Below are 26,397 nucleotides of genomic sequence, written 5' to 3'. Positions count from 1 at the left end.
CTCTCTCACACACACACACACACACACACACACACACACACACACACACACACACAGTCATACCTGTAAACCTTACATTGTGCACAGTATGGGTCTAAAGTTAAAGTGCTGAGTGCAGCAGCAGTTAAAGGGCGAGTAGTGGCAGAGACAGGGGTCAGTGAGGGGACAGTCAGATCAGTGGGGTAATATGGCCGGTGAGTAAGATGCTAGAATAAACAAACACTAGTTTGAGCAGCAGTTCCAGAGGATGGAGCTGAACTTGATTCTATATCCCAGGATCTGTAGAAGTGCAGTTTGAAGCTGGAATATTGTTTTGTGTGATATTTTAACTGTTCAGAGAGTGATGGCTTGTGGGAAGAAGCTCCTCTGTAGCCTGGATGTCCTGATCCTCATCTGGCTGAAGCACCGGCCTGAGGGAAGGAGCTGGAATAAGTGGTGTCCAGGGTGAGAGAGGTCTGTGGCTCTCTTGAGGATGGAGCTGATCCTCTGCTGGGCTGTCTTGAGGATGGAGCTGATGTTGCTGTTCCGCATCAGGTCCCTGGTGATTGTTGTGCCCAGGAACTTGCAGGACACCACTGCCACCACAGTTCTGTCCAGGATGGTGAGCGCTGGCAGGGCTGAAGGGCTCCTCCTGAAGTCCACTGTGATCTCCGCCGTTTTTGCTGTGTTCAGCACCAGGTTATTGTGGCTGCTCCAAAGGACCACCTGATCAACCACCCATCTGTAAGCGGAGTCATCACCATCTCGGATGAGACAGATGACTGTAGCGTCATCTGCCTACTTCAAGATTTTGACTGAGGGGTCTGTGGAGGTCCAGTCATTCGTGTAGAGAGAGAAGAGCAGTGGTGAGAGGACGCAGCCCTGTGGAGCGCCTGTACTGATGATCTGGGTGTTTGACGTGAACCTTCCCAACCTCACCTGCTGCTCTCTGCCAGTGAGGAAGCTGGTGGTCCACTGGCAGGTGGGGCTTGGCATGCTGAGTTGGAGCCGTTTGTTGTGTAGCTGTCCTGGGATGATCGTATTAGAGCAGGGTTCTTGCATACGTTCCTGGGTGATTGAGTTCTCTCTGGATTGAGAGTTGAAAAGACGGGTCTGTGTTTTAGAGAGTAACTCAGAAGTAAAGTAATGAGCACCGAGTTGTCCAGGGAGTTAATCTCGTTACAGTTTGAGAGAAGTAATCAGTCTTTGGTAATGGACTAACTGCCACGACTCTGGTTAACTATAAAGTACAGACAGACTTCAGGTTTCATGGTGGCTGCTACTGTTATTAGCTTTAATCAAGCAGTTAATTAATTGATTATTTAAAAAAAAATGAATTCATGAATAAATCCCAGTAAGTCATATATAATATATAATATATATATTGTTCTTTGAGTCTGCAAGAATATTAGTTTATTTTAATAATAATAATAATAATATTTTATTTGTTAAGCGCCTTTCAAGACACTCAAGGAGACTGTACAATGAAAATAACAAAGATAAAAATTAACTTTAAAAGAACAAAAAAAATACAAAATTTACAAAAAAAAAAAAAAAAACCCTTCTTTTTAGTCATTATATTGTGTGAAGGTATTTTTTCCCATTGGCAGATCATTGTACCTGTTCTATCAAGTGTGTTAATAATTTATATGATGGATCATAACTGAGACAAAATGATCTGTTCTAAGCTGGACTGACTCCACACACCCCGCCTCGCCTCGCCTCCAGCCTTTTACTCTACTGCTCTGATTTAAAACATTCGGTTATGAAAAGGAACAAATACCAACTTTTCACCTGGAGGAACTGATTGAAGCTCCACAATCAGACCTTAAACCTGCTGTAGAACCTCTGAGGGAACATCTACGCTGTTTGGAATTGCACCTGAACAGAACCTTCATTTCTAACACGGCATAAAGATGTTTAGAAACAAGTTGAATTACATTGTAACATTCCTCAGCCCTCTTTATTTAACCCAGTCAGAAATCAATCAGATGCTTTCACTTGCTAAGATATCATTTTTTGCAGCGTTCAAAAGCCAAACATCTTTGCTGATTGGCTGCGTTGGGACGATTGTTTACATTTGATTCATGTTCATGCCAGAACATCACTCTAACAAGCTTTAGCTGTGGCTGATGTGGAGAAATACACCGCGATATCTCCTGTAAATGATCCTCGGAAGCCTGGATGTCCAGCATGCTGTATGTGAGTGGAGGAGTGGAGGAGCGCGATGCCTGCAGGCAGGACCAGGCTGAGGCTCGGCATGTTGGGAGGACTGACAGCTTTCCTCTCAGTGACAGGTATTTAAGGTGATAACCTGTCTGCTGTAAGTGCTGAGCTGGGGGTGGAATCCCCCATAAAGAAGCTTACAGCAGCCTGACTGACGTTCCGCAGTGTGCAGTCGGTAAAAGATGAACTGCTACAAGTCTAATCCACACTTTATCACCTCCCTGTGGTCTCGTACTTCACCAGTCATCACCAGCGCCGACAAAAGCAGGCGGTGGCGCTGTATGAATCATTACTGACTCGTAGCTCATTGAGATAAGTGGAGAAAGTGAATGAAATGCGCAGATGCTACACTTTCAGTCCATATCCTTGTGTTTATGAGTAGAAGAGAGTTTTTACAGATGGGTAATAAGGGAGTAATGATATTGTGGTGTACAGTTATGCTGCCTTCACTTTGGTGTTGAAAAGTCGTTCCATGTCTCATGGTGGTTGGCTGACAGAGGCATGAAGTGTTGCCATGGTGACTGTGTTCCTGGCAAAGATGGAAGATTATCAGAGAAGAGCTTTAGCATGTAGTGTTTATTTAAGGTGGAGAAAGGCAGGAGGACGCTCTGTACTCTTATTTTTGTTGTTTGGGTTCGTCTGGAGTTCAGCAATGGGGCCTTTGCCCGTCTATGGATCCCAATAACTACACCTCCAGTTTATTCCACAGCTGCAGTCGATGGCAAAAGTTTGGAAAATTGATCTTGGCAGAGCGTTCCGCTCACAGCTAGAGATGCACCAATACCACCTTTTCCTTTCCAATACTGATACCTGATATATGTGAGTACTAATATACACTATATTGCCAAAGGTATTCGCTATATATGAATTCATATGAACTTGAGTGAGATCCCATTCTTAATCCATAGGGTTTAATATGATGTCGGCCCACCCTTTGCAGCTATAACAGCTTCAGCTCTTCTGGGAAGGCTTTCCACAAGGGTTAGGAGTGTTTATGGGAATTTCTGACCGTTCTTCCAGAAGCACATTTGTGAGGTCAGACACTGATGTTGGACGAGAAGGCCTGGCTCACAGTCTCCGCTCTAATTCATCCCAAAGGGGCTCTATGGGGTTGAGGTCAGGACTCTGTGCAGGCCAGTCAAGTTCTTCCACACCAAACTGGCTCATCCACGTCTTTATGGACCTGCTTTGTGCACTGGTGAGCAGTCATGTTGGAACAGGAAGGGGCCGTCCCCAAACTGTTCCCACAAAGTTGGGAGTATGAAATTGTCCAGAATCTCTTGGAGCTGAAGCTTTAAGAGTTCCTTTCACTGGAACTAAGGGGCCGAGCCCAACTCCTGAAAAACACCCCCACACCATGATCCCCCCTCCACCAAACTTCACACTCGGCACAATGCAGTCAGACAAGTACCGTCTCCTGGCAACCACCAAACCCAGACTCATCCACCGGATTTCCAGACGGAGAAGCGTGATTGGTCACTCCAGAGAACACGTCTCCACTGCTCTAGAGTCCAGTGGCGGCGCTTTACACCACTGCATTCCACGCTTTGCGTTGCGCTTGGTGATGTAAGGCTTGGATGCAGCTGCTCAGCCATGGAAACCCATTCCATGAAGCTCTCTACGCTGTTCTTGAGCTGATCTGAAGGCCACATGAAGTTTGGAGGTCTGTAGTGATTGACTCTGCAGAAAGTCGGTGACCTCTGCGCACTATGCCCCTCAGCATCCGCTGACCGCTCTGTCATTTTACGTGGCCGACCACTTCGTGGCTGAGTTGCTGTCGTTCCCAATCGCTTCCACTTTGTTATAATCACACTGACAGTGGACTGTGGAATATTTAGTAGTGAGGAAATTTCACGACTGGACTTGCTGCACAGGTGGCATCCGATCACGGCACCACGCTGGAATTCACTGAGCTCCTGAGAGTGACCCATTCTTTCACTAATGTCTGTAGAAGCAGTCTGCAGGCCGAGGGGCTCGGCTTTATACACCTGTGGCCGTGGAAGAGACTGGAACACCTGAATTCAGTGATTTGGATGGGGGAGTGAAAACTTTTGGCAACATAATGTATATGCAATTACAACCCTATCTGGATTAAGCAGTTAATAATGCAGAATAAATAAATATATATATTTCCCCCCCCCCAAAATCTGTGTTCTGCATCACAAATAAAACACATTCAGCTTTGCTGAAAGGCATTTACAGGTTGGATTATACTTATTAGATGCTTAAGAAAAAAATTGTTTCTTTACTGTATTAATTTAGTATTTACTATTATATAATTAGTAATAAGAAGCATGCCTAACTAAGTCAATGCAAAATGTCTTTATTGAGCAGAACAGTTAAAAACAGACCTGAAGAGTAAACGGATAAACCTGTAGTGTTTACATATCAGCACACAGCTGCTTCTCTGGCTCAAAAATGGAGCTGAATTTGTTTTATGTAAAAATCTCTGGAGTCGTTTCTCATACATGAGTCACGCTGCGTCTCTGAGCATCAGTTCAGTGAATATCAACGTCGCTCACACTGCCAAGTGATGCAGCAGACTGACAGAGGTGCAGTGACTAGTGGACGCACAGGCCAGGCTAGCGGGCTGCTATGCTATATTGGGCTAAATTGAGGCTAAAGGCTCATAAAATCATCACATCAAGGACTGTAAGTGACCACACACCAATGCGGTGTTAAATTCTGTCTACTGGTGCAGACGTGTCAAAAGACCCATCCCCATCACCGATACGGAGACTGCGTTTAAGTACCAGTATCAGTGCCAGTACCAATATAGTATTGTTAAGTATTGTTAATGGTGCAATACTACTAACAGCTGTGGTCTGTGGAGCATCACCAATTGTGGCTCTATGGAAAACAATGAAATATCCAGTTTGCTGTCGTCCGTCTACTGAAAACGTGCATGCAGCATAAGACACGGGAGAGGCCATGATTCAGCTGTGAGTAGTGCTCTCTATCAACCCTCTCGGGTCCACAAACTCACCCACACATCAAATTCTCTGTCTCTGTATATCTGTGTCTGTGTCTTTGTGATGATCCAGCTCAGAAATCCAGTTCAAACCCTTCCTGAATCCGTAGAGCCGCCCTTTCCATTCCATCTCATCACGAGATCCTACGAGACTCACATCCGGAGTTATGAGCCTGTGAAGAGGGGCTGAGATACACGTCATCTGCCTCTCATCATGTGGAGCTGCTGGATTCGTGTGTCCGTCTATATTCTGTGTGAAACTGACCGACGGACACTCAGGAGATCACTAAGGACTGACCGTCACGCAGGAAAACCTTGATTCTTCATTCAACCCACATCGGAGACTCGTGTGAAACGGTGTCGGAGAGTTTACAGCTGCTGAAGCTGCTGCAGCGGTTTCTTGTTATAGAGCAAGTAGAGATTTTTCCAAATATTTTGATATATTTAAGAGGATGTGCACAAATCGAGAAAGTGCCAGATGGTTAAACACATTAAAACCAGGCGGTATAGCAGGGAGGTCACCACAAGCCACCCACTACAGTAACACTCCATCCCACCTTTTTTAGAGTGTTTTAGATGATCAGTTATCAGGGGAAACAGTAGCTCACGAGGTATTAACAGAAACTGGACAAAAGACCACATTCCTGTCCAGAATTCTGCACTACTAGAAGTATCAACTTCAAAAATGTTGGCTGAGGAATTGAGTCAAGGCTATTTTGATTATGCAGCCAATTTCTGCTCGACAGCCGTTCCTTTCAATTTATTAAGAATGGATCTCAGACGGCACAGCATAAGTTGATTAGGGCTGTACTGAAAATACCTCCTCGTTCACATTTGGAAGCATCGTTTTAAGAGACTCAACTTTCTTCCAGCAGAGAAAAGACTGAACGGAATTACGCTGAGATTTGCTTATTACATTCTGCATGAATTAGTCCCAAACTGCCTACTTAACTGATTTAATCTTGTAAGAAATCTTCACAACTATGCAGCAAGAGGGAGAGCAACGAATGAAATCTCATGTTTGTCACATCACATTTGCTTGCGATATTATCCACTCATTGCTGATCTGTAAAGAGCTACTGGTGTTTCATTTTGATTTGATTTTGACAGCGAGTTATTGTTGTGTGCAGCCTTGTTTTATAGAAACGAGCAGCCGTCCTTCATAATTTTGCTGCTTTTGTCATTTTTGACCGTTATAAACAGTAAAGTCACTTTAAAGACACCTCGTCAAATCTAATTTACATTAATGAAGTAATCACATTTACATTAGTTGATAATATAACTAACACGTGCCAAAACGACACTAACATCTCCCGACGTCTGAGGGCTTTTAACATCCCCCAACACAAGAATGAAAACCTGCACACCTTCAGTTCCACCGTCAAACCGCCAGACAGAAGTTTGTGTTTTGGTGTTTGAAATGTTTTAAGAGCCCCTCACAGATTTCGGACTAGTCTGCGGGTTCTTTTGAGTCATGGTTTAGTCGGCACCTGGGGCAGCTGCGAGGTGAATGACCTGTTTACTGAACATGTGCTCCGTCCCTACAGTCCTTATTTTAGAAGCTCGGTTTATCTCGAGCCCAGCAGAGCTGTGTACTCCTCAAAGGAAAGCGGAGTGAATGGCCAGCCTTCATTCACTTTTAGCGGCACGTTGCGCTTTTCCAATCAGAATCACTTTATCAGCCCAGTGCACTCCTGCTCACCATCAGTCTGAATCTAAGGATTCAACCGCAGTCATTATTAGAGCTCATAATACAGCACACGGTTCTTCTTGGGTTCTTTCTGTTGTTACAATATCACACTTTTAAAACTAGAACAACACTTTGTGTTGTATAGAACTACTTTCCAAAATGTTCAATATAGAAACACATTTTCCCTCAATCTGAAGAACCATTTCACCTTGCAAAAGCATGTAGTGGTTCTAGATAGAACTCATGGTTCTAAATATCCTTTAGCAAAGAACCCCTGAAAATCGTCTTTTTTGTGTGTTCCGTAAAGTTTGTGTTTGAATCGCAGTTGAATCAGATCATCGTGAGATCAGATCAGAGATCTCTGCTACGCTTTAGGAGCGGGTGGCAGCCGGTGGCTCAGCCGTGATTCCACAAGTAGACCAAAAAAAGGATTCTAATAAAATTCCAGCCAATTCTGCTGCAAATCGGACACTTACTCTAGAAACTTTAGACCCAGGCCTCTACAACAGTGCAGTGATTCAAACTCGTACCTCGAAGTCCACCAAGAAAAACAGGCTGAAGCTTTTGGAATGGTCCTCACCGTCTCCAGACTGGAACATCATTGGAAATCTGTGGGTAGATCCAAATAGGGTTTGCATTTCAAGGTGGCCCGAGAGTGTCACAGAGGTAGACCCAAGGACGAGTGGGTGAAAACTCCTGAAACGAGAACAGAAAGGCTCCTAATTGGCCACACAAAGCCTATGATGTCAGTGATGTCTGTCAAAAGGGGTGTTAGATTATACAGAATGTACAATACCTTAAAAATGAATATCACTAATATCAAACATTCCCTCACGTACACAAAGCATTGTTAGTCTAACCAGTTAGATTATAGTGATTATATTGAAATGATGTTTCCTTAAAATGGAAAGTTATGAAACTCAATTCACTAAATGCTGTTATATATTGCTATATTATACGTTATATATATACAGTCATATATAAACTCTAAACATTCTAGTGACATTACATATTTGGTAAATAATTAAAAAAGAAATCTGCAAATTTTAGTGCACAATTCAATTAATTTACATTTATTTATATTGCATTTGACATGTTGGGGAAAGAAAAATTTATATATATATACATAAACAAACACACACACATATACACTATATTGCCAAAAGTATTCACTCGTCTGGCTTCACACGCATATGAACTTGAGTGACGTCCCATTCTTAATCCATAGGGTTTAATATGATGTCGGCCCACCCTTTGCAGCTATAACAGCTTCAGCTCTTCTGGGAAGGCGTTCCACAAGGGTTAGGAGTGTTTATGGGAATTTCTGACCGTTCTTCCAGAAGCACATTTGTGAGGTCAGACACTGATGTTGGACGAGAAGGCCTGGCTCACAGTCTCCACTCTAATTCATCCCAAAGGTGTGGAGGGTGATGTGTGTGAGGGTGGCATGTGCAAGGGCGGCATGTGACGTGTCGCATGTGATGTGTACGAGGGTGGCGTGTGCCGTGTGCAAGGGTGGCGTGTGACGTGTGTGAGGGTGACATGTACGAGGACGGTGCGAGGGCGGCGCGTGCGAGGGCAGCATGTGCGAGGGTGGCGAGTGGCGTGTGCCATGTGCGAGGGTGACGTGTATGAAGGCGGCAGCTGCGAGGGTGTGAGGGTGGCGTGTGCCGTGTGCGAGGGTGGTGTGTGCCGTGTGCCGTGTGCGAGGGTGGCGTGCAGCGTGTGCGAGGGTGGTGTGTGGCGTGTGCCGTGTGGGAGGGCGGCGTGCGGTTATTAAGCTCTGATTCTGTGTGATTAGTGGCTGTAATTTGGCGTTGTGGAACAGGGGGACTGAGCAGTGGAAGAGTGATGACTCTCCCCGAGTCTGAAGGCTGCTGTAGGCTACAGTCTGAGCCCGACATTCTCCTGAAAACTCAGCACCGCAGCGCCAGAGAGAACTAAAAAAAACTCCTCACGTATCACTATGACAGGAATAATATATAGCAGAAATAAAAGTACAACAAACCAGTGTCCGGTGGCCCACTTCGTCTTCACGCATCGCTGTTTTATTTGCTTTCTGCAGCCTGGTGCACTGAACTTTACAAACTTCGTGCCGGAGTCTGAAACAATGCAGCTACTACTGCTTATGATTACCACATATTTCTATGCCTGACTTACTTGTACAAAGCCAGTTTCATTACTTTACTTTTTTATATTCTGCTTTTGAGCAAAGCAGTGCTGTGAAACACAGAAAAGATGGTACTGTATGAAGGAGAGCGTCACAAGACGGCTTTTATTTTATTTTATTATCGGCTTTTATGTCTGGGGTCATCTCAAACAAATAGTTGATGCTGAGAAAATCCGCATATATATACACACACACACACACACACACACACACACATATATATATATATATATATATATAAATCAATTTTTTGCAACTGTTCTACAAGTTTCAGTGGTGGAGATGTAAACAAAGTGATTTGGTGTGTAAACGTACGGCCTCAGGTTTCAGCGGTGGTGGAAAAAAAAACACACCTACTCCCTCAAACAGTTTTCCTCAACGACACAACAGCTAATATCCTCTAAAATCCATATTAATGTATCTGCTTTCAAATTCTGCCTGTCGACCCGTATGTTCTCATTTCTCTGGCTGTTCTGTCGGCCAGTTTGTCTGTCTGGCCTGTTTTTCTACTGTCTCTAGTTGTTGTTGTTGTTGTTGTTGTTGTTGTTGCTGCTTTTCTTTTTTCCCTCTTTTCTTCACTGTTTAGTTTCTTCACTGGCTGTTTTGGGGGGTGGGTCTGGTGTTTTGGGGGGCTCTTGTGAGGGCAGGGTGCCCAGCTTTACCACTACTTGTTATGTATGTTATCCTCGCTATTATGAACTCTGAATTGAACGATGACAACAGCAAAAAATAAACGAAAATTAAGGAAGAAAAAATTTCGTCTTTTTAAGTAATCGGGTTTAAAATCGGGTTTAAAAACTAAAAAGGGACCAAGGTCTAGGATGTAGGATGCAACACCAATATAGCCATTTCATTTACTATCCAAAGTCACCAGTGAACCTCCACGTGTCTTTATATGGCTTTGTATGGAATGTTGATGGAAAATCTGGAAATATTAGATTTCTTTGTAGCTTTCTTTCTATTTTCTTCACAATGCCCTCCATGCCCACCAGAAAACATGGTGAAATAATGTTTTGGACAGCAAGCAGTGAATTCATAAGCATTTCATTTAATCCATTCCTGTGAGGGGGCTTTTAGAGGTGGGCGCCTGGTTCCTATCACCACCACTGTAACCACTCTGAGTGACTTGTTTTCATCTCAATCACTGATTGCAGAAATTGAATATTGACGGAATTGACCTTCAAGACCAAAACATGCTAAACTGAACATGCCAGAGTAAAAACTGCACTCAAACCCTTAAGAAGCCTCCCTGAAAGCAGACGTGTGGTTATGTTCTGGTGGTGCACTTCACCTGTTTGTGTATTGGTGCTGGAGATGCAGGGTGAGGCTGTTCCATCCCTCTCATTCCGTCCAATTTATTAAGGGAAACAGGACAGCGAGTGCGAGGCTGGAAAGCGAGTGGGTGTTTTGCGTACTTGTGATTTTCAGCAGCCCCCCTCTTCCGCTACATGACGTTGATGTATTAGAGGGCTTCCAGCTTGTTGCGCTGCAGCATGAGAGCAAGAGGCTGCAGGCTGTTCTGATTATTTGAAAAGCTCCGATCTCTGGCATGGTGGGCTCGGCGAGATTCCCAGCAGCGTGGAGTCAGGGCTCCCTGCAGAGGAGAGAGGCAGAGAGAGGACTGCAGGCACAAGTCCTACATACAGACGCCTAGGACAGAAATAAAGCCAGGGAACCTGGAAGGCAGTGACACAGCGGAGCTCAGCGATCCAGTTGCTGGGAGACTTTCAATTTCAACACAGCAGAGGAGAACCCTCAGAGCCACCTGGAATTCTGGGAACATTTCTAGCTTATTTAGGTTATTCTTGTTGTACTTAAGCTTTGCACGTATTATAGTAATCTTCTTATTTAGTTGTCCAATTTTGGTTGGAAACAAAAGGGTTAAAATCCTGAAAGCCCCAACAGAAACAGGACTTTCATCTCTGTGGAGTCTAGGTAGATGTGACGTGAGCTCTCCCATTGAGTAGGACTTTAGAAGCTGGACTGAAGGCCTTACACATGGCCAAGAATATCACAGTAAGTGCGTAGTGCCACCTGTGAAGCATGGTGGTGGTAGTTTCTTAATATGGGGCTATTTTACATTTACATTTACGGCATTTGGCTGACGCTCTTATCCAGAGCGACTTACAATTTGGTCTACACAGGGAGGCCAAGGTGGTGTTAGGAATCTTGCCCAAGGACTCTTATTGGTATCGTGTAGGGTGCTGACCCTGGTGGGGGATTGAACCCCAGTCTACAAGGCAGAGGTGTTAACCACCACACTAACCAACCACTATTTGAGTTCAGTAAGTGTAGGAGAGAAGGCTTTTATAGCTGGTGTCATGAATGCACCAATATTTTAAATGAATACCCACTCTTAGAGTCTTAGCAGGAAGAGAATGATCCTAAACACACTACAAAAACATGCAAGAGCCTTTAATGGAGAAGAAAGTGGAAGCTATTACCTGGCCAGGTATTTCAACTGGCCTGAACTGTGTAGAACACCTTTGGAGAATCTTCTAGCAAAGAAGAATGACAGAATATCTCTCCACAGATTTGATCTACATTGATGTCTATTCTAAAGAGACTTTAAAAACAAAGGTGGATGTATAAAATTAGTGATGGGTGTACTGCAGTTCATTTTAATATGTGAACCTTTCATTAACAGTTTATATAGTAATTTGTTCTAATCATTTTGTTCTTTATATTAAATAAATGTCATTTACTACAATATTTTAGTAATATCAAACTGGCAAACTCACTTTTGCTGTATGCTATATTATGTTATTCTTATACTAATATGTTTCATACTGATGCACTATATTTCACTCACCCATCCGAATCATCAAATTCAGGTGTTCCAGGCTCTTCAATGGCCACAGGTGTGTAAAGCCGAGCCCCTCGGCCTGCAGACTGCTTCTACAGACATTAGTGAAAGAATGGGTCGCTCTCAGGAGCTCAGTGAATTCCAGCGTGGTACCGTGATCGGACGTCACCTGTGCAGCAAGTCCAGTCGTGAAATTTCCTCACTACTAAATATTCCACAGTCCACTGTCAGTGGGATTATAACAAAGTGGAAGCGATTGGGAACGACAGCAACTCAGCCACGAAGTGGTCGGCCACGTAAAATGACAGAGTGGTCAGCGGATGCTGAGGGGCATAGTGCGCAGAGGTCACCGACTTTCTGCAGAGTCAATCACTACAGACCTCCAAACTTCATGTGGCCTTCAGATCAGCTCAAGAACAGCGTAGAGAGCTTCATGGAATGGGTTTCCATGGCCGAGCAGCTGCATCCAAGCCTTACATCACCAAGCGCAATGCAGAGCGTGGAATGCAGTGGAGTAAAGCGCCGCCACTGGACTCTAGAGCAGTGGAGACGGGTTCTCTGGAGTGACCAATCACGCTTCTCCATCTGGAAATCCGATGGACGAGTCTGTGGCCATGGAAGTGATTGGAACACCTGAATTCAATGATTTGGGTGGGCGAGTGAAAACTTTTGCAGATATAGTGTATCTATAAGGAAATGTCTTACCTACCGTGAGAACAGCACCTCCTGAGAGCCCTGTGCATGTGGCCACTCTGCATGGCCACTCCTCTCACGTTCGCATGACCACATGGGCCAGCAGAGTGCTGTGTTAAACAAAGAGTGTATATTTCTACAAAACCTTTTCCTGTGTAAGAACGCAGTCACCTGTCAGCTTAATATGGACATTTCCGCATCATGTGCGCACCTGAACAAGGGGCCTTGTCTTGCTTGTACTTTTATCTACTAAGCATTTTGTTTTATTGAAGAAAGGGACTTCTCTCTTTCTCTCTTTCTCTTTTTGGAAGTGATGCAGCAAAATATTTCCCACTCTTTAACTGACAACTAGTGACAATTTAACAACCTGGTGGGTTGAAAAATACACAGAGTATTTTTTTATTAGAGCAAAAGTGTATTTTGTGTCAAAGCATCCCATCCAGCTGTATTTAAACACTGTTATTACTTCTCATTGGTGTGGCTGTGTAACATAATGCAGTGCTGTGGGGACTGCCTAATGCAGGCTGTTTGAACATCAGCCAAAGGATGAAATATTAATGACAAACAGCCTGAAAAGTGTTCGGGAAGTACTGAAGAACAAAAGGCTGATCAAACAGAGCTGCAGTAGAATGCCTGGATGTGTGTTTCTTAATGAACTCTGCAGTGAGAGGCTTCTGTGGGCTGAGATTGTCAGTGTTGCTGGTGTTGGTAGCATTTTGGTTCCACTTCATTTATCTTTCTCAATATGTATCTACAAATACTCATTGTTAACAAACAATGAGAATTTGGTGAAACTCAATCAATTGCTTTAGTGGTTAGAATTAGTGCCTAGGTAGTGAGTGTTAGGTTTGGGTTTAGGACCATTTATGTCTTACCTTTGATGACTTTATGCACAGAAATAGACAGTAGACAACATAGCGGCTTTATTCCTTAACTTAGACTGGCATTTTTGTGTTTGGCTTTGGGAATGGACATCTTTTACTTCACTGGGGTTTCTGGTTTGGCCTTTACAGACCCCCCGAGGCACATTTGTATATGTATCGTTCTACTGAATCGGTTCAGAGTCAGAGTTGAAACACATTCGCGGCTTTTAACTGATTTTGGATTTTAGACCAAAATCCTTTTGCTGTCCGTGACTGTACTTTGTTTATTTTATTAAAACAAATGATTATTCATTCCATTTTGTCACTAACAAAATGATCATAACTCTACCCAAACTTTACTAAAGGTTTTGGAGTGACCGTTTCAGTGGTGACCATTTCAGTGGTGACAAATTTAGCTCGTTTTGATTTGAACTCAAAAGCACAGCCAGTTCACGACCAGCAAACACAGCTTTGAACAGCCGGACACCCATAAAATCATCATACGTTTCATTAAAATAGATTTTAATGAAATTTTTTTTTTTACATTTACGTAGAATTGAGTAATTACAAAAAAATGTCTTTTGGCTTTGATGATCCGTAATGTTCCAGACTGATTTTCAGACACATTTACTTCAAAACAGTGAGGGCTCTTAATCACAGGGGCGTGACTAAATAAGGCTCCACCCACATACTAAAACTCTTTATTCTGGTAGTGACAGAAAACATAGGACAGCATTTTTAAAATGTATTTATTTTTTTCTATTCAACAAATAAACTAACAAAAAATCGAAATCTTTCAGTCAAAAATACGTAAAAAAGAAAACACATTATTTTCACAGGTGTAAATATAGAGGTTAGTGTTTGGGACGGACACCTCCCAATAGAAAGTACTCTGTAAATGATTTTGCGTATATTTATCACTGTCTGTATTAATGCTTTGGGTTTAAATAGATCGGAGCATAGCGTAATTCTTGTAAACATCAAAGATTAACTAAATATTTCATTGTTTTGTTTGTTTGTTTATTTGATTGTTACTGTGGATCTGCAGTTTAATCTAATTGGGCAGAATACCAGAGGCTTTGAATTCATAAGGGCGCCGGCTCGCTGAAAACCTGTCCGATGTAATGGCAGGTAGTGGAACAGGTGTTAAGTAATGAGTGGAGGATAAATGAAGACGTGAGCTTCAGGATTATGATCAGCTGAAGCCCAATGACGAGGGTGAAGTTCATTTTTCCACTGTGCTGTTAGTAAAGTCACCGAGAGACAAGACACCTGTTTAAATTTGGTCATAATTGCTCTCAGGGGAGTCCTCGACCGTCACTCAGGCATTTTTTAGGTATTTCTAAAATGGATTAAAAAGTTTTTCATAGGTTCTTTGTTAAATGCAATACTATATATAGAGAACCATCAAAACTGGACCATTTTTTTCTGTTTCAATTTTGCCGTTCAGTGTTTTGTTTTTTTTTTTACAACTAATATTCAAATATCACAACCACAAAATATTGCTATGAACAAAATAAGTGTGATCATACTTGATCTTATCGTTAATCAGTGCTGGACAGTAACTGAGTAACTGAGTAACTGAGTAACTGAGTAAATGTAATTGGTTTCTGTACTTTAGTATTTTTGGTGTATCTGTACTGAAGTTTCTCCGTTCTGGGCGACTTTTTCCTTTCACTCCACTACATTTCAGAGTCTAATATCCGACTTTTCCCTCCTACATTTTGAGAAATCTGTCGTTCCTTTTGGTTTCTGTGTGTATAAAAACGTAACATGTCAAAACGAAAGAAGCGCAAAGCCAGAGCACCAATCAGGGCCCAGCGGTCACTTTGTTTAGAGCTGGTTTTGACCTGTTGGTCATACCGACCCAGTGCAGCACGCGGTTCAACGTCAGCGCAGCAGCGTAAAACTTTGGGAGAGTCTGTTCAACATAAATGATGAACTAACCTAACTTTGTGTAAATAGAGCTCAATATAGAAATATGTCCACATATGCAGTCGAGACGGACGCGGCTTTTTTCTGAATTTCTACAAACACCATTTCATTTTATAGTAAATGAGTTTGGGCTGGTTTATGTTTATGAACAGACGCCTACAGATCAACATAGTAAAGGAGCTCATCTGTGATCCTGAGTTTAAAGCCAGTTTTTATTCAACTTAAACTTGGAACTAAGTTGTAAATAAATCTGAAACTGAAACTTTGCTTGTGTGTAAAAAGTGATTTCAGAGCCACTCGGTTCTCCCTGATGGAACCTGTTTACCTTCAGTGTTTTGTGCTTCTGATCATTTTAATAGACGTCAGCGTCACTAATTAATGACCTTCTATTAAAAGACTGGTTTACCAAGAGAGACGCTGGAGGACTTTCACCTGAAATGAGTTCATGAAGCCAGTCTGGTTATAAAAATGATAACAGGACATCAGAGCCAGAATTCCTCTTTTAGTACTTTTACTTTATACTTAAGTACATTTGAAGGGAAATACTTTAGTACTTTTACTCAAGTGGAGGTCTAAAGGGAGGAACTTCTACTTTTACTGGAGGAATATTTTACCTTGGGGGTCTCCACTTTAACTCATGGTGCATGCTTTGTGTACTTCAGTTTTTGATCTTTATCATGTTTTTATTCTGCTCTGTCTATTGAGCAAGTCAAGTTTAGTAGTATAGCATCTTCCACACACAGCAGCAGTTCAAAGTCTTTTACACAAACATTGAAAATTAAAAGCATTAAATAATATTAAATAATACAGCTGATGACATTCTGAGATCTAACGCCTCAGGAAGGCTTTTCGCCAAATAGTTACAAAAACATTAAACAAGTTCAAAGTACATAAGTAGAAGAAAAAAAAACTCCTTTAAACATTACAAGGAACCTGAAATGTCTGTTTGTTTTTATTTATGTATAAAATATGGTGCTTCAAGGGTTCTTTAGTAAAGAAAATGGTTCTGAAAATTCAAAGAACCCTTTGCATGATTAAAAGGTTCTTTGCGTGGTGAACTGTTTCTTCAGATTGATGGAGAATAAGTTGTAGTTGGTTCTGTAGAGAACCTTTTTGGAAAGAGCACTATGTAGCGCCCAAAAGGGTTCTGCTGCTGTAACGATGTCAGTCTTGAAACAATGAAAGAACCCTCTTTGGTGCAATTCAGAACCTTTTCCAAAAAGGTTCTCTCAAGACCCATATGCAGTACCTTTTCCATCAGCCTGAAGAACCATTTCACCATGCGAAGAACCCTTTAGTCGTTTATAGCTCTAAATAGAACCATTTTCTTTACTAAGGAACCCTTGAAGAACCGTCTTTTTAAGCGTGTAGGCAGCTTATTTAAATACTTGATTAACTGAGATGTCTCATTAATATTCAGATGAGTTGATTTGCATAATCACACACATCCTTACGACGGACTCGGGGTGATTTATGCAGCGCTGTTTAGAACTGAGCCACGCGTCCGTCTGCTGATCTCTGTGGGTCAAGTGTCCAGTTATGAAGCTTTTATTTCACCTATAAATAAATAATTTTAAGCCTCGTGTGCAGAAGCCGTTTGGACGCGAGTGTGGAAGTGGGCGGGGCGAACAGATTTTAGGTTTGCGCACCTGCAGCTGTTCAGCCTGAAAGAACCACTTTTAATGCAGTTTTATGTGACGGCCACCTTCCACCACTGACGCTCTCCCAACACGGCGGTGCCCCCGACACTGGCGTACGGCTTTCCCCTCAAAGAGAAAAGGGCCTTTTTGATGAGCTCTGTGCCTGTGGCCCGCTCAAACTCTCTGCCTGCCGCGCTCGGTTTCCGTCATACCGCAGCGTCGGCGCCAGCGTGAGCTTAAACCTCTCTCTGTGTAAGACTGTGAGACACGTCGCAATGGAGATATAATTACTCATAATGAAACACCTGAGATGGTGCAGCTGTTGCCTTCTGGAGCCTGGAGGTGTCAGCTAGGTGCACGATTTAAGCTGGAGCAGACGCTTTGAATGTGAAGCTGGTGAAGAAGAAGCCAACTTTAGCTGAGCCGCAGCAGCTGCAGACTTTCCCAGCTGAGCAGATTCAAATCGAAGTCCGACTTCTGCCAGAAAATAAAAGCTGTAAAAAGATGACTGTAACTGTGGGTTGTGTGTGTTGCCATGGTTGCAGTCACCGTGCAGTCCGATACGCGTGGTCAGATAGAAGGGGGGGGGGGGGTTGATGGCTTTTAACTTCGTTTGATTACTTTTTAAATCTGATTTTTGATTGATGATCATGAGGTCACACATCTGTTGGGTTACTGAGAGTTCTGTTGTTTAGAGTTGCACCTTTTATAAGTCGGCTGCAAAGAGATAAGCTGGAAATATAAATGCAGAGCTCAGGCATTTCTGTCTCTGAATAATAATAATAATAATAATAATAATAATAATAATAAGACACACAGGCAGCGAGAAATGCTTTTTTATTAAACACAGCAGCAAAAAAAACCCTGACAAATCAAATCGTCAAATTTATTTGTAGCACTTTTTATGACTGATGTCGCAGCTTCACAGAATTCCAGTAAAGACAGAGTTTTAACAAGAATGTCAAGTCGTATACTCGGAAAAAAGGGAATTCGTTTTATTCTGTCTGTTTGTAAGTAAAACAAGGAATGTGAACATGTTTTGTGACCTCACCTACACAACACACCACGTCCTGACACAGACTGACACATTAACACACACTCATAAATTAAACAACAACCAACAACCAACACAATAGGTCCCCATTTAAGGAGGGCATGCAAGGAGCCGGCTGCAAAGCCACACCCCCAGAGCCTCTCGGAGCCAGTGCCAGCAAGCAGCATGTCGCTATAATAATCATAATATTATAATAGGAATAAAAATAATGATCTATTTTGACAATAAGCTGCACGTAATCTTTTCTTGTACGTGTTTGAATATTACATTGTCAAAATTGGTGTTTTCTTGCAAAGTCTTGACCTGTCCTCACAAAATGCCCCTTAGAAACATCACAGGCCCCACCTGTGCCCACCACCGCCCCTAATAAGCTTCACCAGGGAGACGGAGTCAGGAGAAACTCCCTGAAAGCTCAGAGCATCAGTGTGGCAGCAGTACTGTACATGGCAGAACACTTTACTGTAATAACACGGCAGTTAACAGAGTTGTTCATGCTGAGCTGTACTGCACCACATTATGGGATGCAGTCTGACCAGCTGAGCGTTTCTGAGAAGAAGTGAGGCTTTAGTGTTTTAAAGACTTTTAAAGCAGTGATGGGAGGTTGGATGGGTTAAATACTGGAACAACAGTGAAATGTCATTGATTATTGTTATCATCATCCGACACTGACAATAATGTCAGAAGTTCTAATCAGACTTAGAACATCTTCACATCCGTGGTCTTCAGTCCTGGTCCTGGTCCTGGAGAGCCCGTTCCTGCAGAGCCTAGTTCCAGGAGCAATTTGTCTCACTTGCTTCAGCTAATCAGCCTCTTCCCCAGTCCCTGATTGGCTGGATCAAGTATATTAGAGTTGAGTAAAGAGGCAGGGCAGCTGATTGGATACAAAATTGAGCTAAACTCTGCAGGACGGCAGCTCTCCAGGGCCGGTGCTTGAGATCACGGCTTTAGAATTTATATTTGCACTTTAAAATGGCATATTTAGATATTCTGTCCATATACAAAGATACGCCGAATTGATAAACATGATCGATAAATATGTTAATTGACTGTATTTATAGATCTGATCAAACCGAGTTCACTTTGTCAGGCGTAAGTTTACAGTGAGTTACTTGCACAGTACACAGCTGTTATTTTACTGTTGTTTACTGTTAATATGGTCCAGTAAATTACTGTAAGTACACGATGGATTGTTTCACAGGGTGTGGGGGTCTCTGTCTCTGCAGGCTTCAGGCAGAGGAGGAGGCAGGTTCTGGGTGAGGGATCCAGGAACACGGAGAGCTGTCCTCACCCCCTGGAGGCCATTCCCTGTGAGGATCCTGTGTGTTTCAAGTGGCAGGTGCAGAGCGAGGGGGTTTGTTTGCCCACAAAAGGGACCTGTGGATCCGGAACTAGAACCCAAACTGTGGCCTGTGTCAACTCTCAAGGTACCGTAAACCGTGTCTTTCAGTCTAATCAAATCAAATCAGCTGGATAATTAAAATGAAGTGCGAATTGAATCCAGTGTGAATCTGCCGTCTGCGTAGTTTTACAGTCTGACGGTTCAAGGCGAAAACTAATCCGGATCGAATTGTGCCGAATATTCCAACGTTACAAGCTCGGTTCCAGTTGCTGACCTTTCTGTCTAGGCAGTTGCCGTTTAGCCATATCTGTCTTTAATAGTGACCACGTTTGAGAAAATCAGCTGCGCTTTCCACTTAGTGAAAATGTCGTGATGAATGGGCCGATAGATGAAATGTTCCAAAATGCCTTGAAATAAAATCACTAACTTCCGTTAAAAGAAAGGGAGAACATGCTTGCACCGTGAGCTCACACATCTGACCAGTGTGTCCATGACCACACACCGTCGCTGATCAAAGAAAAGCATCTCCAAACAGTAACTTAATGTAAGTCAATGGAAAGAGATTTGTTTGAGCAATTTTGGTGCGTTTTTATTGGTCCATTCACGCAATCTGAAGAACGGCTGGCGTGCTCAGATGAAAAATTGAAAGTCTCAAAAAACGGAGATGCATGTTTCTCTTTGGACAGAGACGATGGGGATATCAGATGCATTTGTTCTCGGCGCTCATATGAAAGCAGCTCCACTCTAATTTGGAAAGATCAGAGCTTCACACATCACTGGAAAAAAAACCAAAAAACCCTGTTTGTGCAAAAAATGAGATTTGGTCCCTGTAATGTAAACACAGGCATCATAAAAGTGCGGTGCTGTTACTCTGACGCTGCCCAGTGGGTGTTATAGCTCCTCGTTAAATCGCCGAACAGATGCGAGGTCCTTTGAAACCTGAAAACCTCCTGAAAAATGACTTGAGTCTCCGCCCCACCCAGACGTCTCCTCAGTGTTTCACAGCCTGTTTCTGTGTGTTACGCTGATATTTGGTGAATGAATTAGGCCGTTTGAGCCGTCCTGCAGCAGCGGGAGGTTCAGGAGAAAATGCCGCTTGGCCCAGTTCTAGCAGGACTCTGCCCTGTTACTGTTTATAGGCCATAATTTATGAGAAAGATGGCAGGTATGATGAAATGGGTGGCATCATAAAGTTGATGAGGGCTTCCGTGAGCGTGTAATTGCCCCTCTCTACAGCCTGTATTCCTAATATGCATGTTTTATTGTTCTGTCACAATCGATTATGTGTAGGTTTATTAAGGAGGCAGGGAAGAATCAGAGTGAGCTGGCTAATGAAGGAGCCTGATGAGAATTGATACGGACGTGCGAGAGCAGGTGCTCACGGCGTTTTGGGAAAACGGGACGAGATGGAGCTCGGAGCTCGCACTTCCCTCCTTGTCCCGCTGCTGTCCATGGAGGTTTTATCAAACATAGTTAATGAGGACACAGGACAGGAGCTCCGTCTGTGGTGCAAAAAGACTTCAGTCAAGTTCTACTAATAACGTGTGTTTAATATTTTATTTACATTTGATGTGAGTGGATCTAATTGGCATTTTAGCTTGAAGGGATAGCTTGGCTGAACATGCTGTAGTGGCTGACAGTGAATGGAAGTCATTTAGCTGGATGGATTTGCTAAATACTAATGGTTCACTACGAGCTTTTCAGCTGTTAAGTAAGCAAATAAGTAAGTAAGTGATACTTTTTTAATCCCACAAACGGGGAAATTCCACCTCCGCATTTAACCCATCCGTGCAGTGAAACACCACATACACACTAGTGAACACACACACACTAGGAGGCAGTGAGCACACTTGCTCGGAGCGGTGGGCAGCCTATCCATGGCGCCCGGGGAGCAGTTGGGGGTTAGGTGTCTTGCTCAAGGACACCTCAGTCATGGACTGTCGGCTCTGGGGATCGAACCGGCGACAGTTAACCTCAAGCCCACGACTGCAAGCAAGGCTAGTGTGTTTTGGTTAAAATCTCCCTTTAATACCAGTCGTCCACCTTCTCTGCATGTCCATAGACTCATCTGGACCAGCAGTGACGCCAGGGACAGATCATGGTCTAGAGTGGCTCCTGGACACAAATCTTTGACTCTCATGCCACTCTACACTGTCGGGCTGCAGGATCCAGTATTTAAGCTCCTACGTAGTGCACTATGTAGGGAGCAGGGAGTCGTTTAAGATTCAGCCCCAGTGTAAGAACAGGGTGCTGGATTGGAGCTGACTAAGACTTGCAGTGATGATTTGGTGACAAAAAGTTCTTATAAAGTGAAAGTTTTTGCTTTAAACAGTGCTGTGTTATCATATGTTCATGTTTATATGACCAAAAGTTAGTTTATGAAAGTAAACAGAAGTTTATGAAATAACTGCTGTATTTTCCACTTCCCCCAGTCCACTGCAAATGAGCTCGGGCCCAGAGAAGGTGGCAGCATTTCTGGATCCTGTTAGTGTTTGTTTTCTTCTTTGCGTTTTAGAGTTTGAACTTTTGTGGATGCAGTGATGAACTGTTTTCACAGACAATGCTTTTCAGAAGTGTTTCTGAGCACCAGATCCACTGACTCTTTTAAGGATAGTTTGTACCGTTGATGATGAAAAGCAAAAGCTCTTTGCTGTTTTACGTTGAGAAACTTTATCCAATTTGAATTGTAACTGCAAAATCCCATCTGATATTAACAATGTAAAAATGGAGGGTCCTGAGAACAGATCTCTCTTCATTTATTCAAGTTTTTCATCATTTGTCTATATTTGAGGGCTAATCCGGTGATTGTCCCCAGTATTGAGGCCTCCCGAGGCACCTGATGTACCAAGATTAGCATATTGGACTTCAACAGAGGAAATTGAAGCTTGTAAGTACATTGTGTCCCGTCGTCTCTGAAGGGAGTATGCATGTGTAAACCCCATCAAAGCTGCTTGTTTTTCTTTCTTTTCCCACAATTTCATATTGACCTTTATCTTCCTAAGTGCGTTCTGATGAAGAGCGGCCATCTCTGAATTCATCATGGACGTGAGAAATGAATTTAGATGTTTATAGATGAAACAGATCTGTGTAGCGGAGAACTCGGGCGGGTTTTAGCAGATTTGCTCTGCTGAGAGGTTTGGGGAAATCAGCCTTGTACTGGTTTAGATGTGTTGTAGTTTAACCCCGACGCTCATGTGCTTGTGGACAGAGGAGCCTCTTTCAGCCAAATGAAAAGCTTTGCAGGACATATTTTACTCACTCGAGTTTCCTCTTGTCCTTCCTGAAGGATTTTCCCTTGGTTTCATAACTGAGCTCGGGAGAGAAAAGCTCCTTTATTTATATCCTTCAGAATGTATGAGAGAGGCTGTATGTGGGATACAGTGCAATCCTGATGCTTCATTCTGTACAAGTTTTTTATTTATTTAATTTATGTTTTAATAGATATTTCTAAGGAGATTAGATATAAAAACTGGAATTTCGAATAGGCGCCAGAGAAAATAAGACTCCTAACAATCAACTGGAAAACCTGATAGACACCAAAACTGTCCCCATCATATAACTTGCATGGTGGAGTTATAAGGTAGATGTTTCTAATAAAGTGGCCAGTGAGTGGAAGCACAAGGTGGGTGTTTCTAATAAAGCGGCCAGTCAGTGGAAGCACAAGGTGGGTGTTTCTAATAAAGCGGCCAGTCAGTGGAAGCACAAGGTGGGTGTTTCTAATAAAGCGGCCAGTCAGTGGAATCACAAGGTGGGTGTTTCTAATAAAGTGGCCAGTGAGTGGAAGCACAAGGTGGGTGTTTCTAATAAAGTGGCCAGTCAGTGGAATCACAAGGTGGGTGTTCCTAATAAAGTGGCCAGTGAGCGGAAGCACAAGGTGGGTGTTTCTAATAAAGCGGCCAGTGAGTGGAATCACAAGGTGGGTGTTCCTAATAAAGTGGCCAGTGAGTGGAAGCACAATGTGGGTGTTTCTAATAAAGTGGCCAGTGAGTGGAAGCACAATGTGGGTGTTTCTAATAAAGTGGCCAATGAGTGGAAGCACAAGGTGGGTGTTTCTAATAAAGTGGCCAGTGAGTGGAAGCACAAGGTGGGTGTTTCTAATAAAGTGGCCAGTGAGTGGAAGCACAATGTGGGTGTTTCTAATAAAGTGGCCAGTGAGTGGAAGCACAATGTGGGTGTTTCTAATAAAGTGGCCAATGAGTGGAAGCACAAGGTGGGTGTTTCTAATAAAGTGGCCAGTGAGTGGAAGCACAATGTGGGTGTTTCTAATAAAGTGGCCAATGAGTGGAAGCACAAGGTGGGTGTTTCTAATAAAGTGGCCAGTGAGTGGAAGCACAAGGTGGGTGTTTCTAATAAAGCGGCCAGTGAGTGGAATCACAAGGTGGGTGTTCCTAATAAAGTGGCCAGTGAGTGGAAGCACAATATGGGTGTTTCTAATAAAGTGGCCAGTGAGTGGAAGCACAAGGTGGGTGTTTCTAATAAAGTGGCCAATGAGTGGAAGCACAAGGTGGGTGTTTCTAATAAAGTGGCCAGTGAGTGGAAGCACAATGTGGGTGTTTCTAATAAAGTGGCCAATGAGTGGAAGCACAAGGTGGGTGTTTCTAATAAAGTGGCCAGTGAGTGGAAGCACAAGGTGGGTGTTTCTAATAAAGCGGCCAGTGAGTGGAATCACAAGGTGGGTGTTTCTAATAAAGTGGCCAGTTATGTGTGTTTTACTGAATAATTGTATATAGCTGTTCAAGGATTTTAGAAATGACCTTAGTAGGTTTTGTAATCTCTCTGCAGTGAAATCAGGCTGACCTCACTCTGGAAACTCCATGAGGACGAGTTCTGTTCTCTGTCTGCCGCTCCATGTGGCTGTAAAGCTCGGAGCAGCACTGATTCATGTTGCTCTGTGTTTGAGGGAAGGTCTGACCTGCTTCTCCTGTCTCACAGCAGTGTTTGGAAAAGCCTGTCGTAAGCTGCAGTCTGCTTGACATCCAGTTGAACTGTGCTTGAATACGGCTCTTTTCTTCAGGGTTAACCCTTTGAAGTCAGAGTTAATATACTGTTGTTGTGCTATACAATGTGTGTAATTACATTGTAGTTACATAGTTAAATTCCACGGTTTATCATATAAGGAATTGCATTTAAGCTTATCCTGTCTGGATAGGTTTGAGGCTGCAGTCTGTCTGTCTGTCTGTCTGTCTGTCTGTCTGTCTGTCTGTCTGTCTGTCTGTCTGCCTATCAATCTACCTATCGATCTGCCTATCTGTCTGTCTTTTCATCTGTCTATCTATATACTAGTTTGTCTGTCTGCTTTTTCTGTGTTTGCATGTCTCTCGCTCTCTCTCTCTCTCTCTCTCTCTCTCTCCCTCTCTCCCTCTCTCTCCCTCTCTCTCTCTTTCTCCCTCTCTCCCCCCACTGTGAAACCCATGTCTTTAATGTCAGTGAAGGTTGAAATTCATTTCCCTCCTGCAGCTTCTCATTAGGAAAACAGTGAATTTCCTTGACCTGCGATGTCTTTGTGAAACTGTGTCGTGGGCTGAAAGGCAGTATTCAGCGAAAAAGGGGGTTTGTCAAAAAAGTTCATTTGAAAGCGTGGCCTGAATCCATTTCTGGTCAAGGGTGACGGCCTGGAAGAGGTTTAACAGCATGTCTGGAGGACGTAGTGAGCAGAAAAGACAGTGATTCAACATCAGACTCTATAGAGCACTTATAGCAGAATTTATAGACTGTCTGGTTTCATCGGAATCAGCTGCGCTCCCAGCAGTGCAATTACCTCCAACAGTGAGAAACCACTGGGACTGGTCCAATACCGACTCTCTCTCTCTCGGTCTCTCTCGCTTTCTCTCTCATTGCTTATGTTCCCGTAGCGACACCCAGCACTCGCCCGCTAAAGCAGGAGTGGCATTTTCCATCTCTCCACTCAACTCTCACTTCCCAATCCTACTTTTCCTGACAGGGAATTCAGACAGAATCACTGCAGCGCACTCTGGAGATTTGTATTTGCTCTCTGGCTCCAACTTCAGCTTGTCTGGTTGTTTTTGTTCAGGTTTGCTGACAGAGGTTCTGTAGTTTGGAGCGCAGAGTCAGTTGCTTTCTCAAATAAAGCAAAATAAATCCCATTTAGAGCTACAACCCGTCTCTACATGCTCACTGCAAACCTCAGAGGAAGCAGTTATTACTGGCAAACGTATATTTTATATATTTGTCGTTTTTCAGTTCATAACAGAATTTGAAAATGCCCATATCTCTGTACATTGTGTGTAAATCTCATGCTGAATGATCCAACAGAAACAGCCGAAAATGACTTGGGAGAAATTCTGGTTCCATTGACTTGCATTAAAAGTGAAGTAGAATTTTTCCTTCTCCTGTAAAGTCACCTTTTTTGGAGATACGAGGTGAAGATATGCCCTAATGCTCAGAAGTTTGGAATCACTGTTATGAACGCTATAAAACCGATGCTGTTGTGGATGCGTGTACTGAATGATTCTAATGTGCAGATGTGTGTAGAGTAGCCTAAACCCACACTAGAGTGGAAGTATTTATACTTGTACAAGTACTGGTACAAAAATCACCCCCGTCATTTCACTCCTCATGGCTCATTAGCAGCTCAACACGGTCTCAACGTTTTACACGGCAGAGAGAGACAGTGGAGTCCGAGTTCATCTGATAAGACTTACATTTACAGCGTTTAGCAGACACTCTGATCCAGAGCGACTTACAATACGTGCTTTGTCTGTCTAGAGAAAGTGTCTCTGCTAGTTACCAGTAGGTTAGAGAGAAAGTCCTGAGCTCAGATACTGATAGAAACACAGTCACTGTAGATACAGAGAGAAACAGAGTTAAACACAGAGCAGTGCAATACAACACACTACAACACACTACAATACACTACAATACACTACACTACAATACACTACAATACAGTAAACTACAATACACAGTGCAAAACAACAAAATATGATATACAAGTGCAGCACAATATATTGCAAGCAATACTTAATTCAATGCTCATTTAAGTGCTGTGTAAAGAGACGGTCTTCAGTCTG

General features: G+C 43.0%; 1 protein-coding gene across 1 annotated transcript in view; it reads left to right on the top strand.

Moving 5' to 3' along the window:
• thsd7ba (thrombospondin, type I, domain containing 7Ba) overlaps window positions 1-26,397 on the top strand; it is a 527,193-nt gene that overhangs the window by 272,557 nt on the left and 228,239 nt on the right. Inside the window, exon 10 of the mRNA XM_037539668.1 lies at window positions 19,251-19,451. Within this exon, the coding sequence (XP_037395565.1) occupies window positions 19,251-19,451 (201 nt within the window). The remainder of the gene's footprint in view (window positions 1-19,250; window positions 19,452-26,397) is intronic.

Source organism: Pygocentrus nattereri, chromosome 6 (assembly GCF_015220715.1).
Source record: "Pygocentrus nattereri isolate fPygNat1 chromosome 6, fPygNat1.pri, whole genome shotgun sequence".
Taxonomy (NCBI): Eukaryota; Metazoa; Chordata; class Actinopteri; order Characiformes; family Serrasalmidae; genus Pygocentrus; species Pygocentrus nattereri.
Note: the sequence above shows the minus strand (reverse complement) of the source record. Positions and strands in the feature narration are given on the sequence as shown.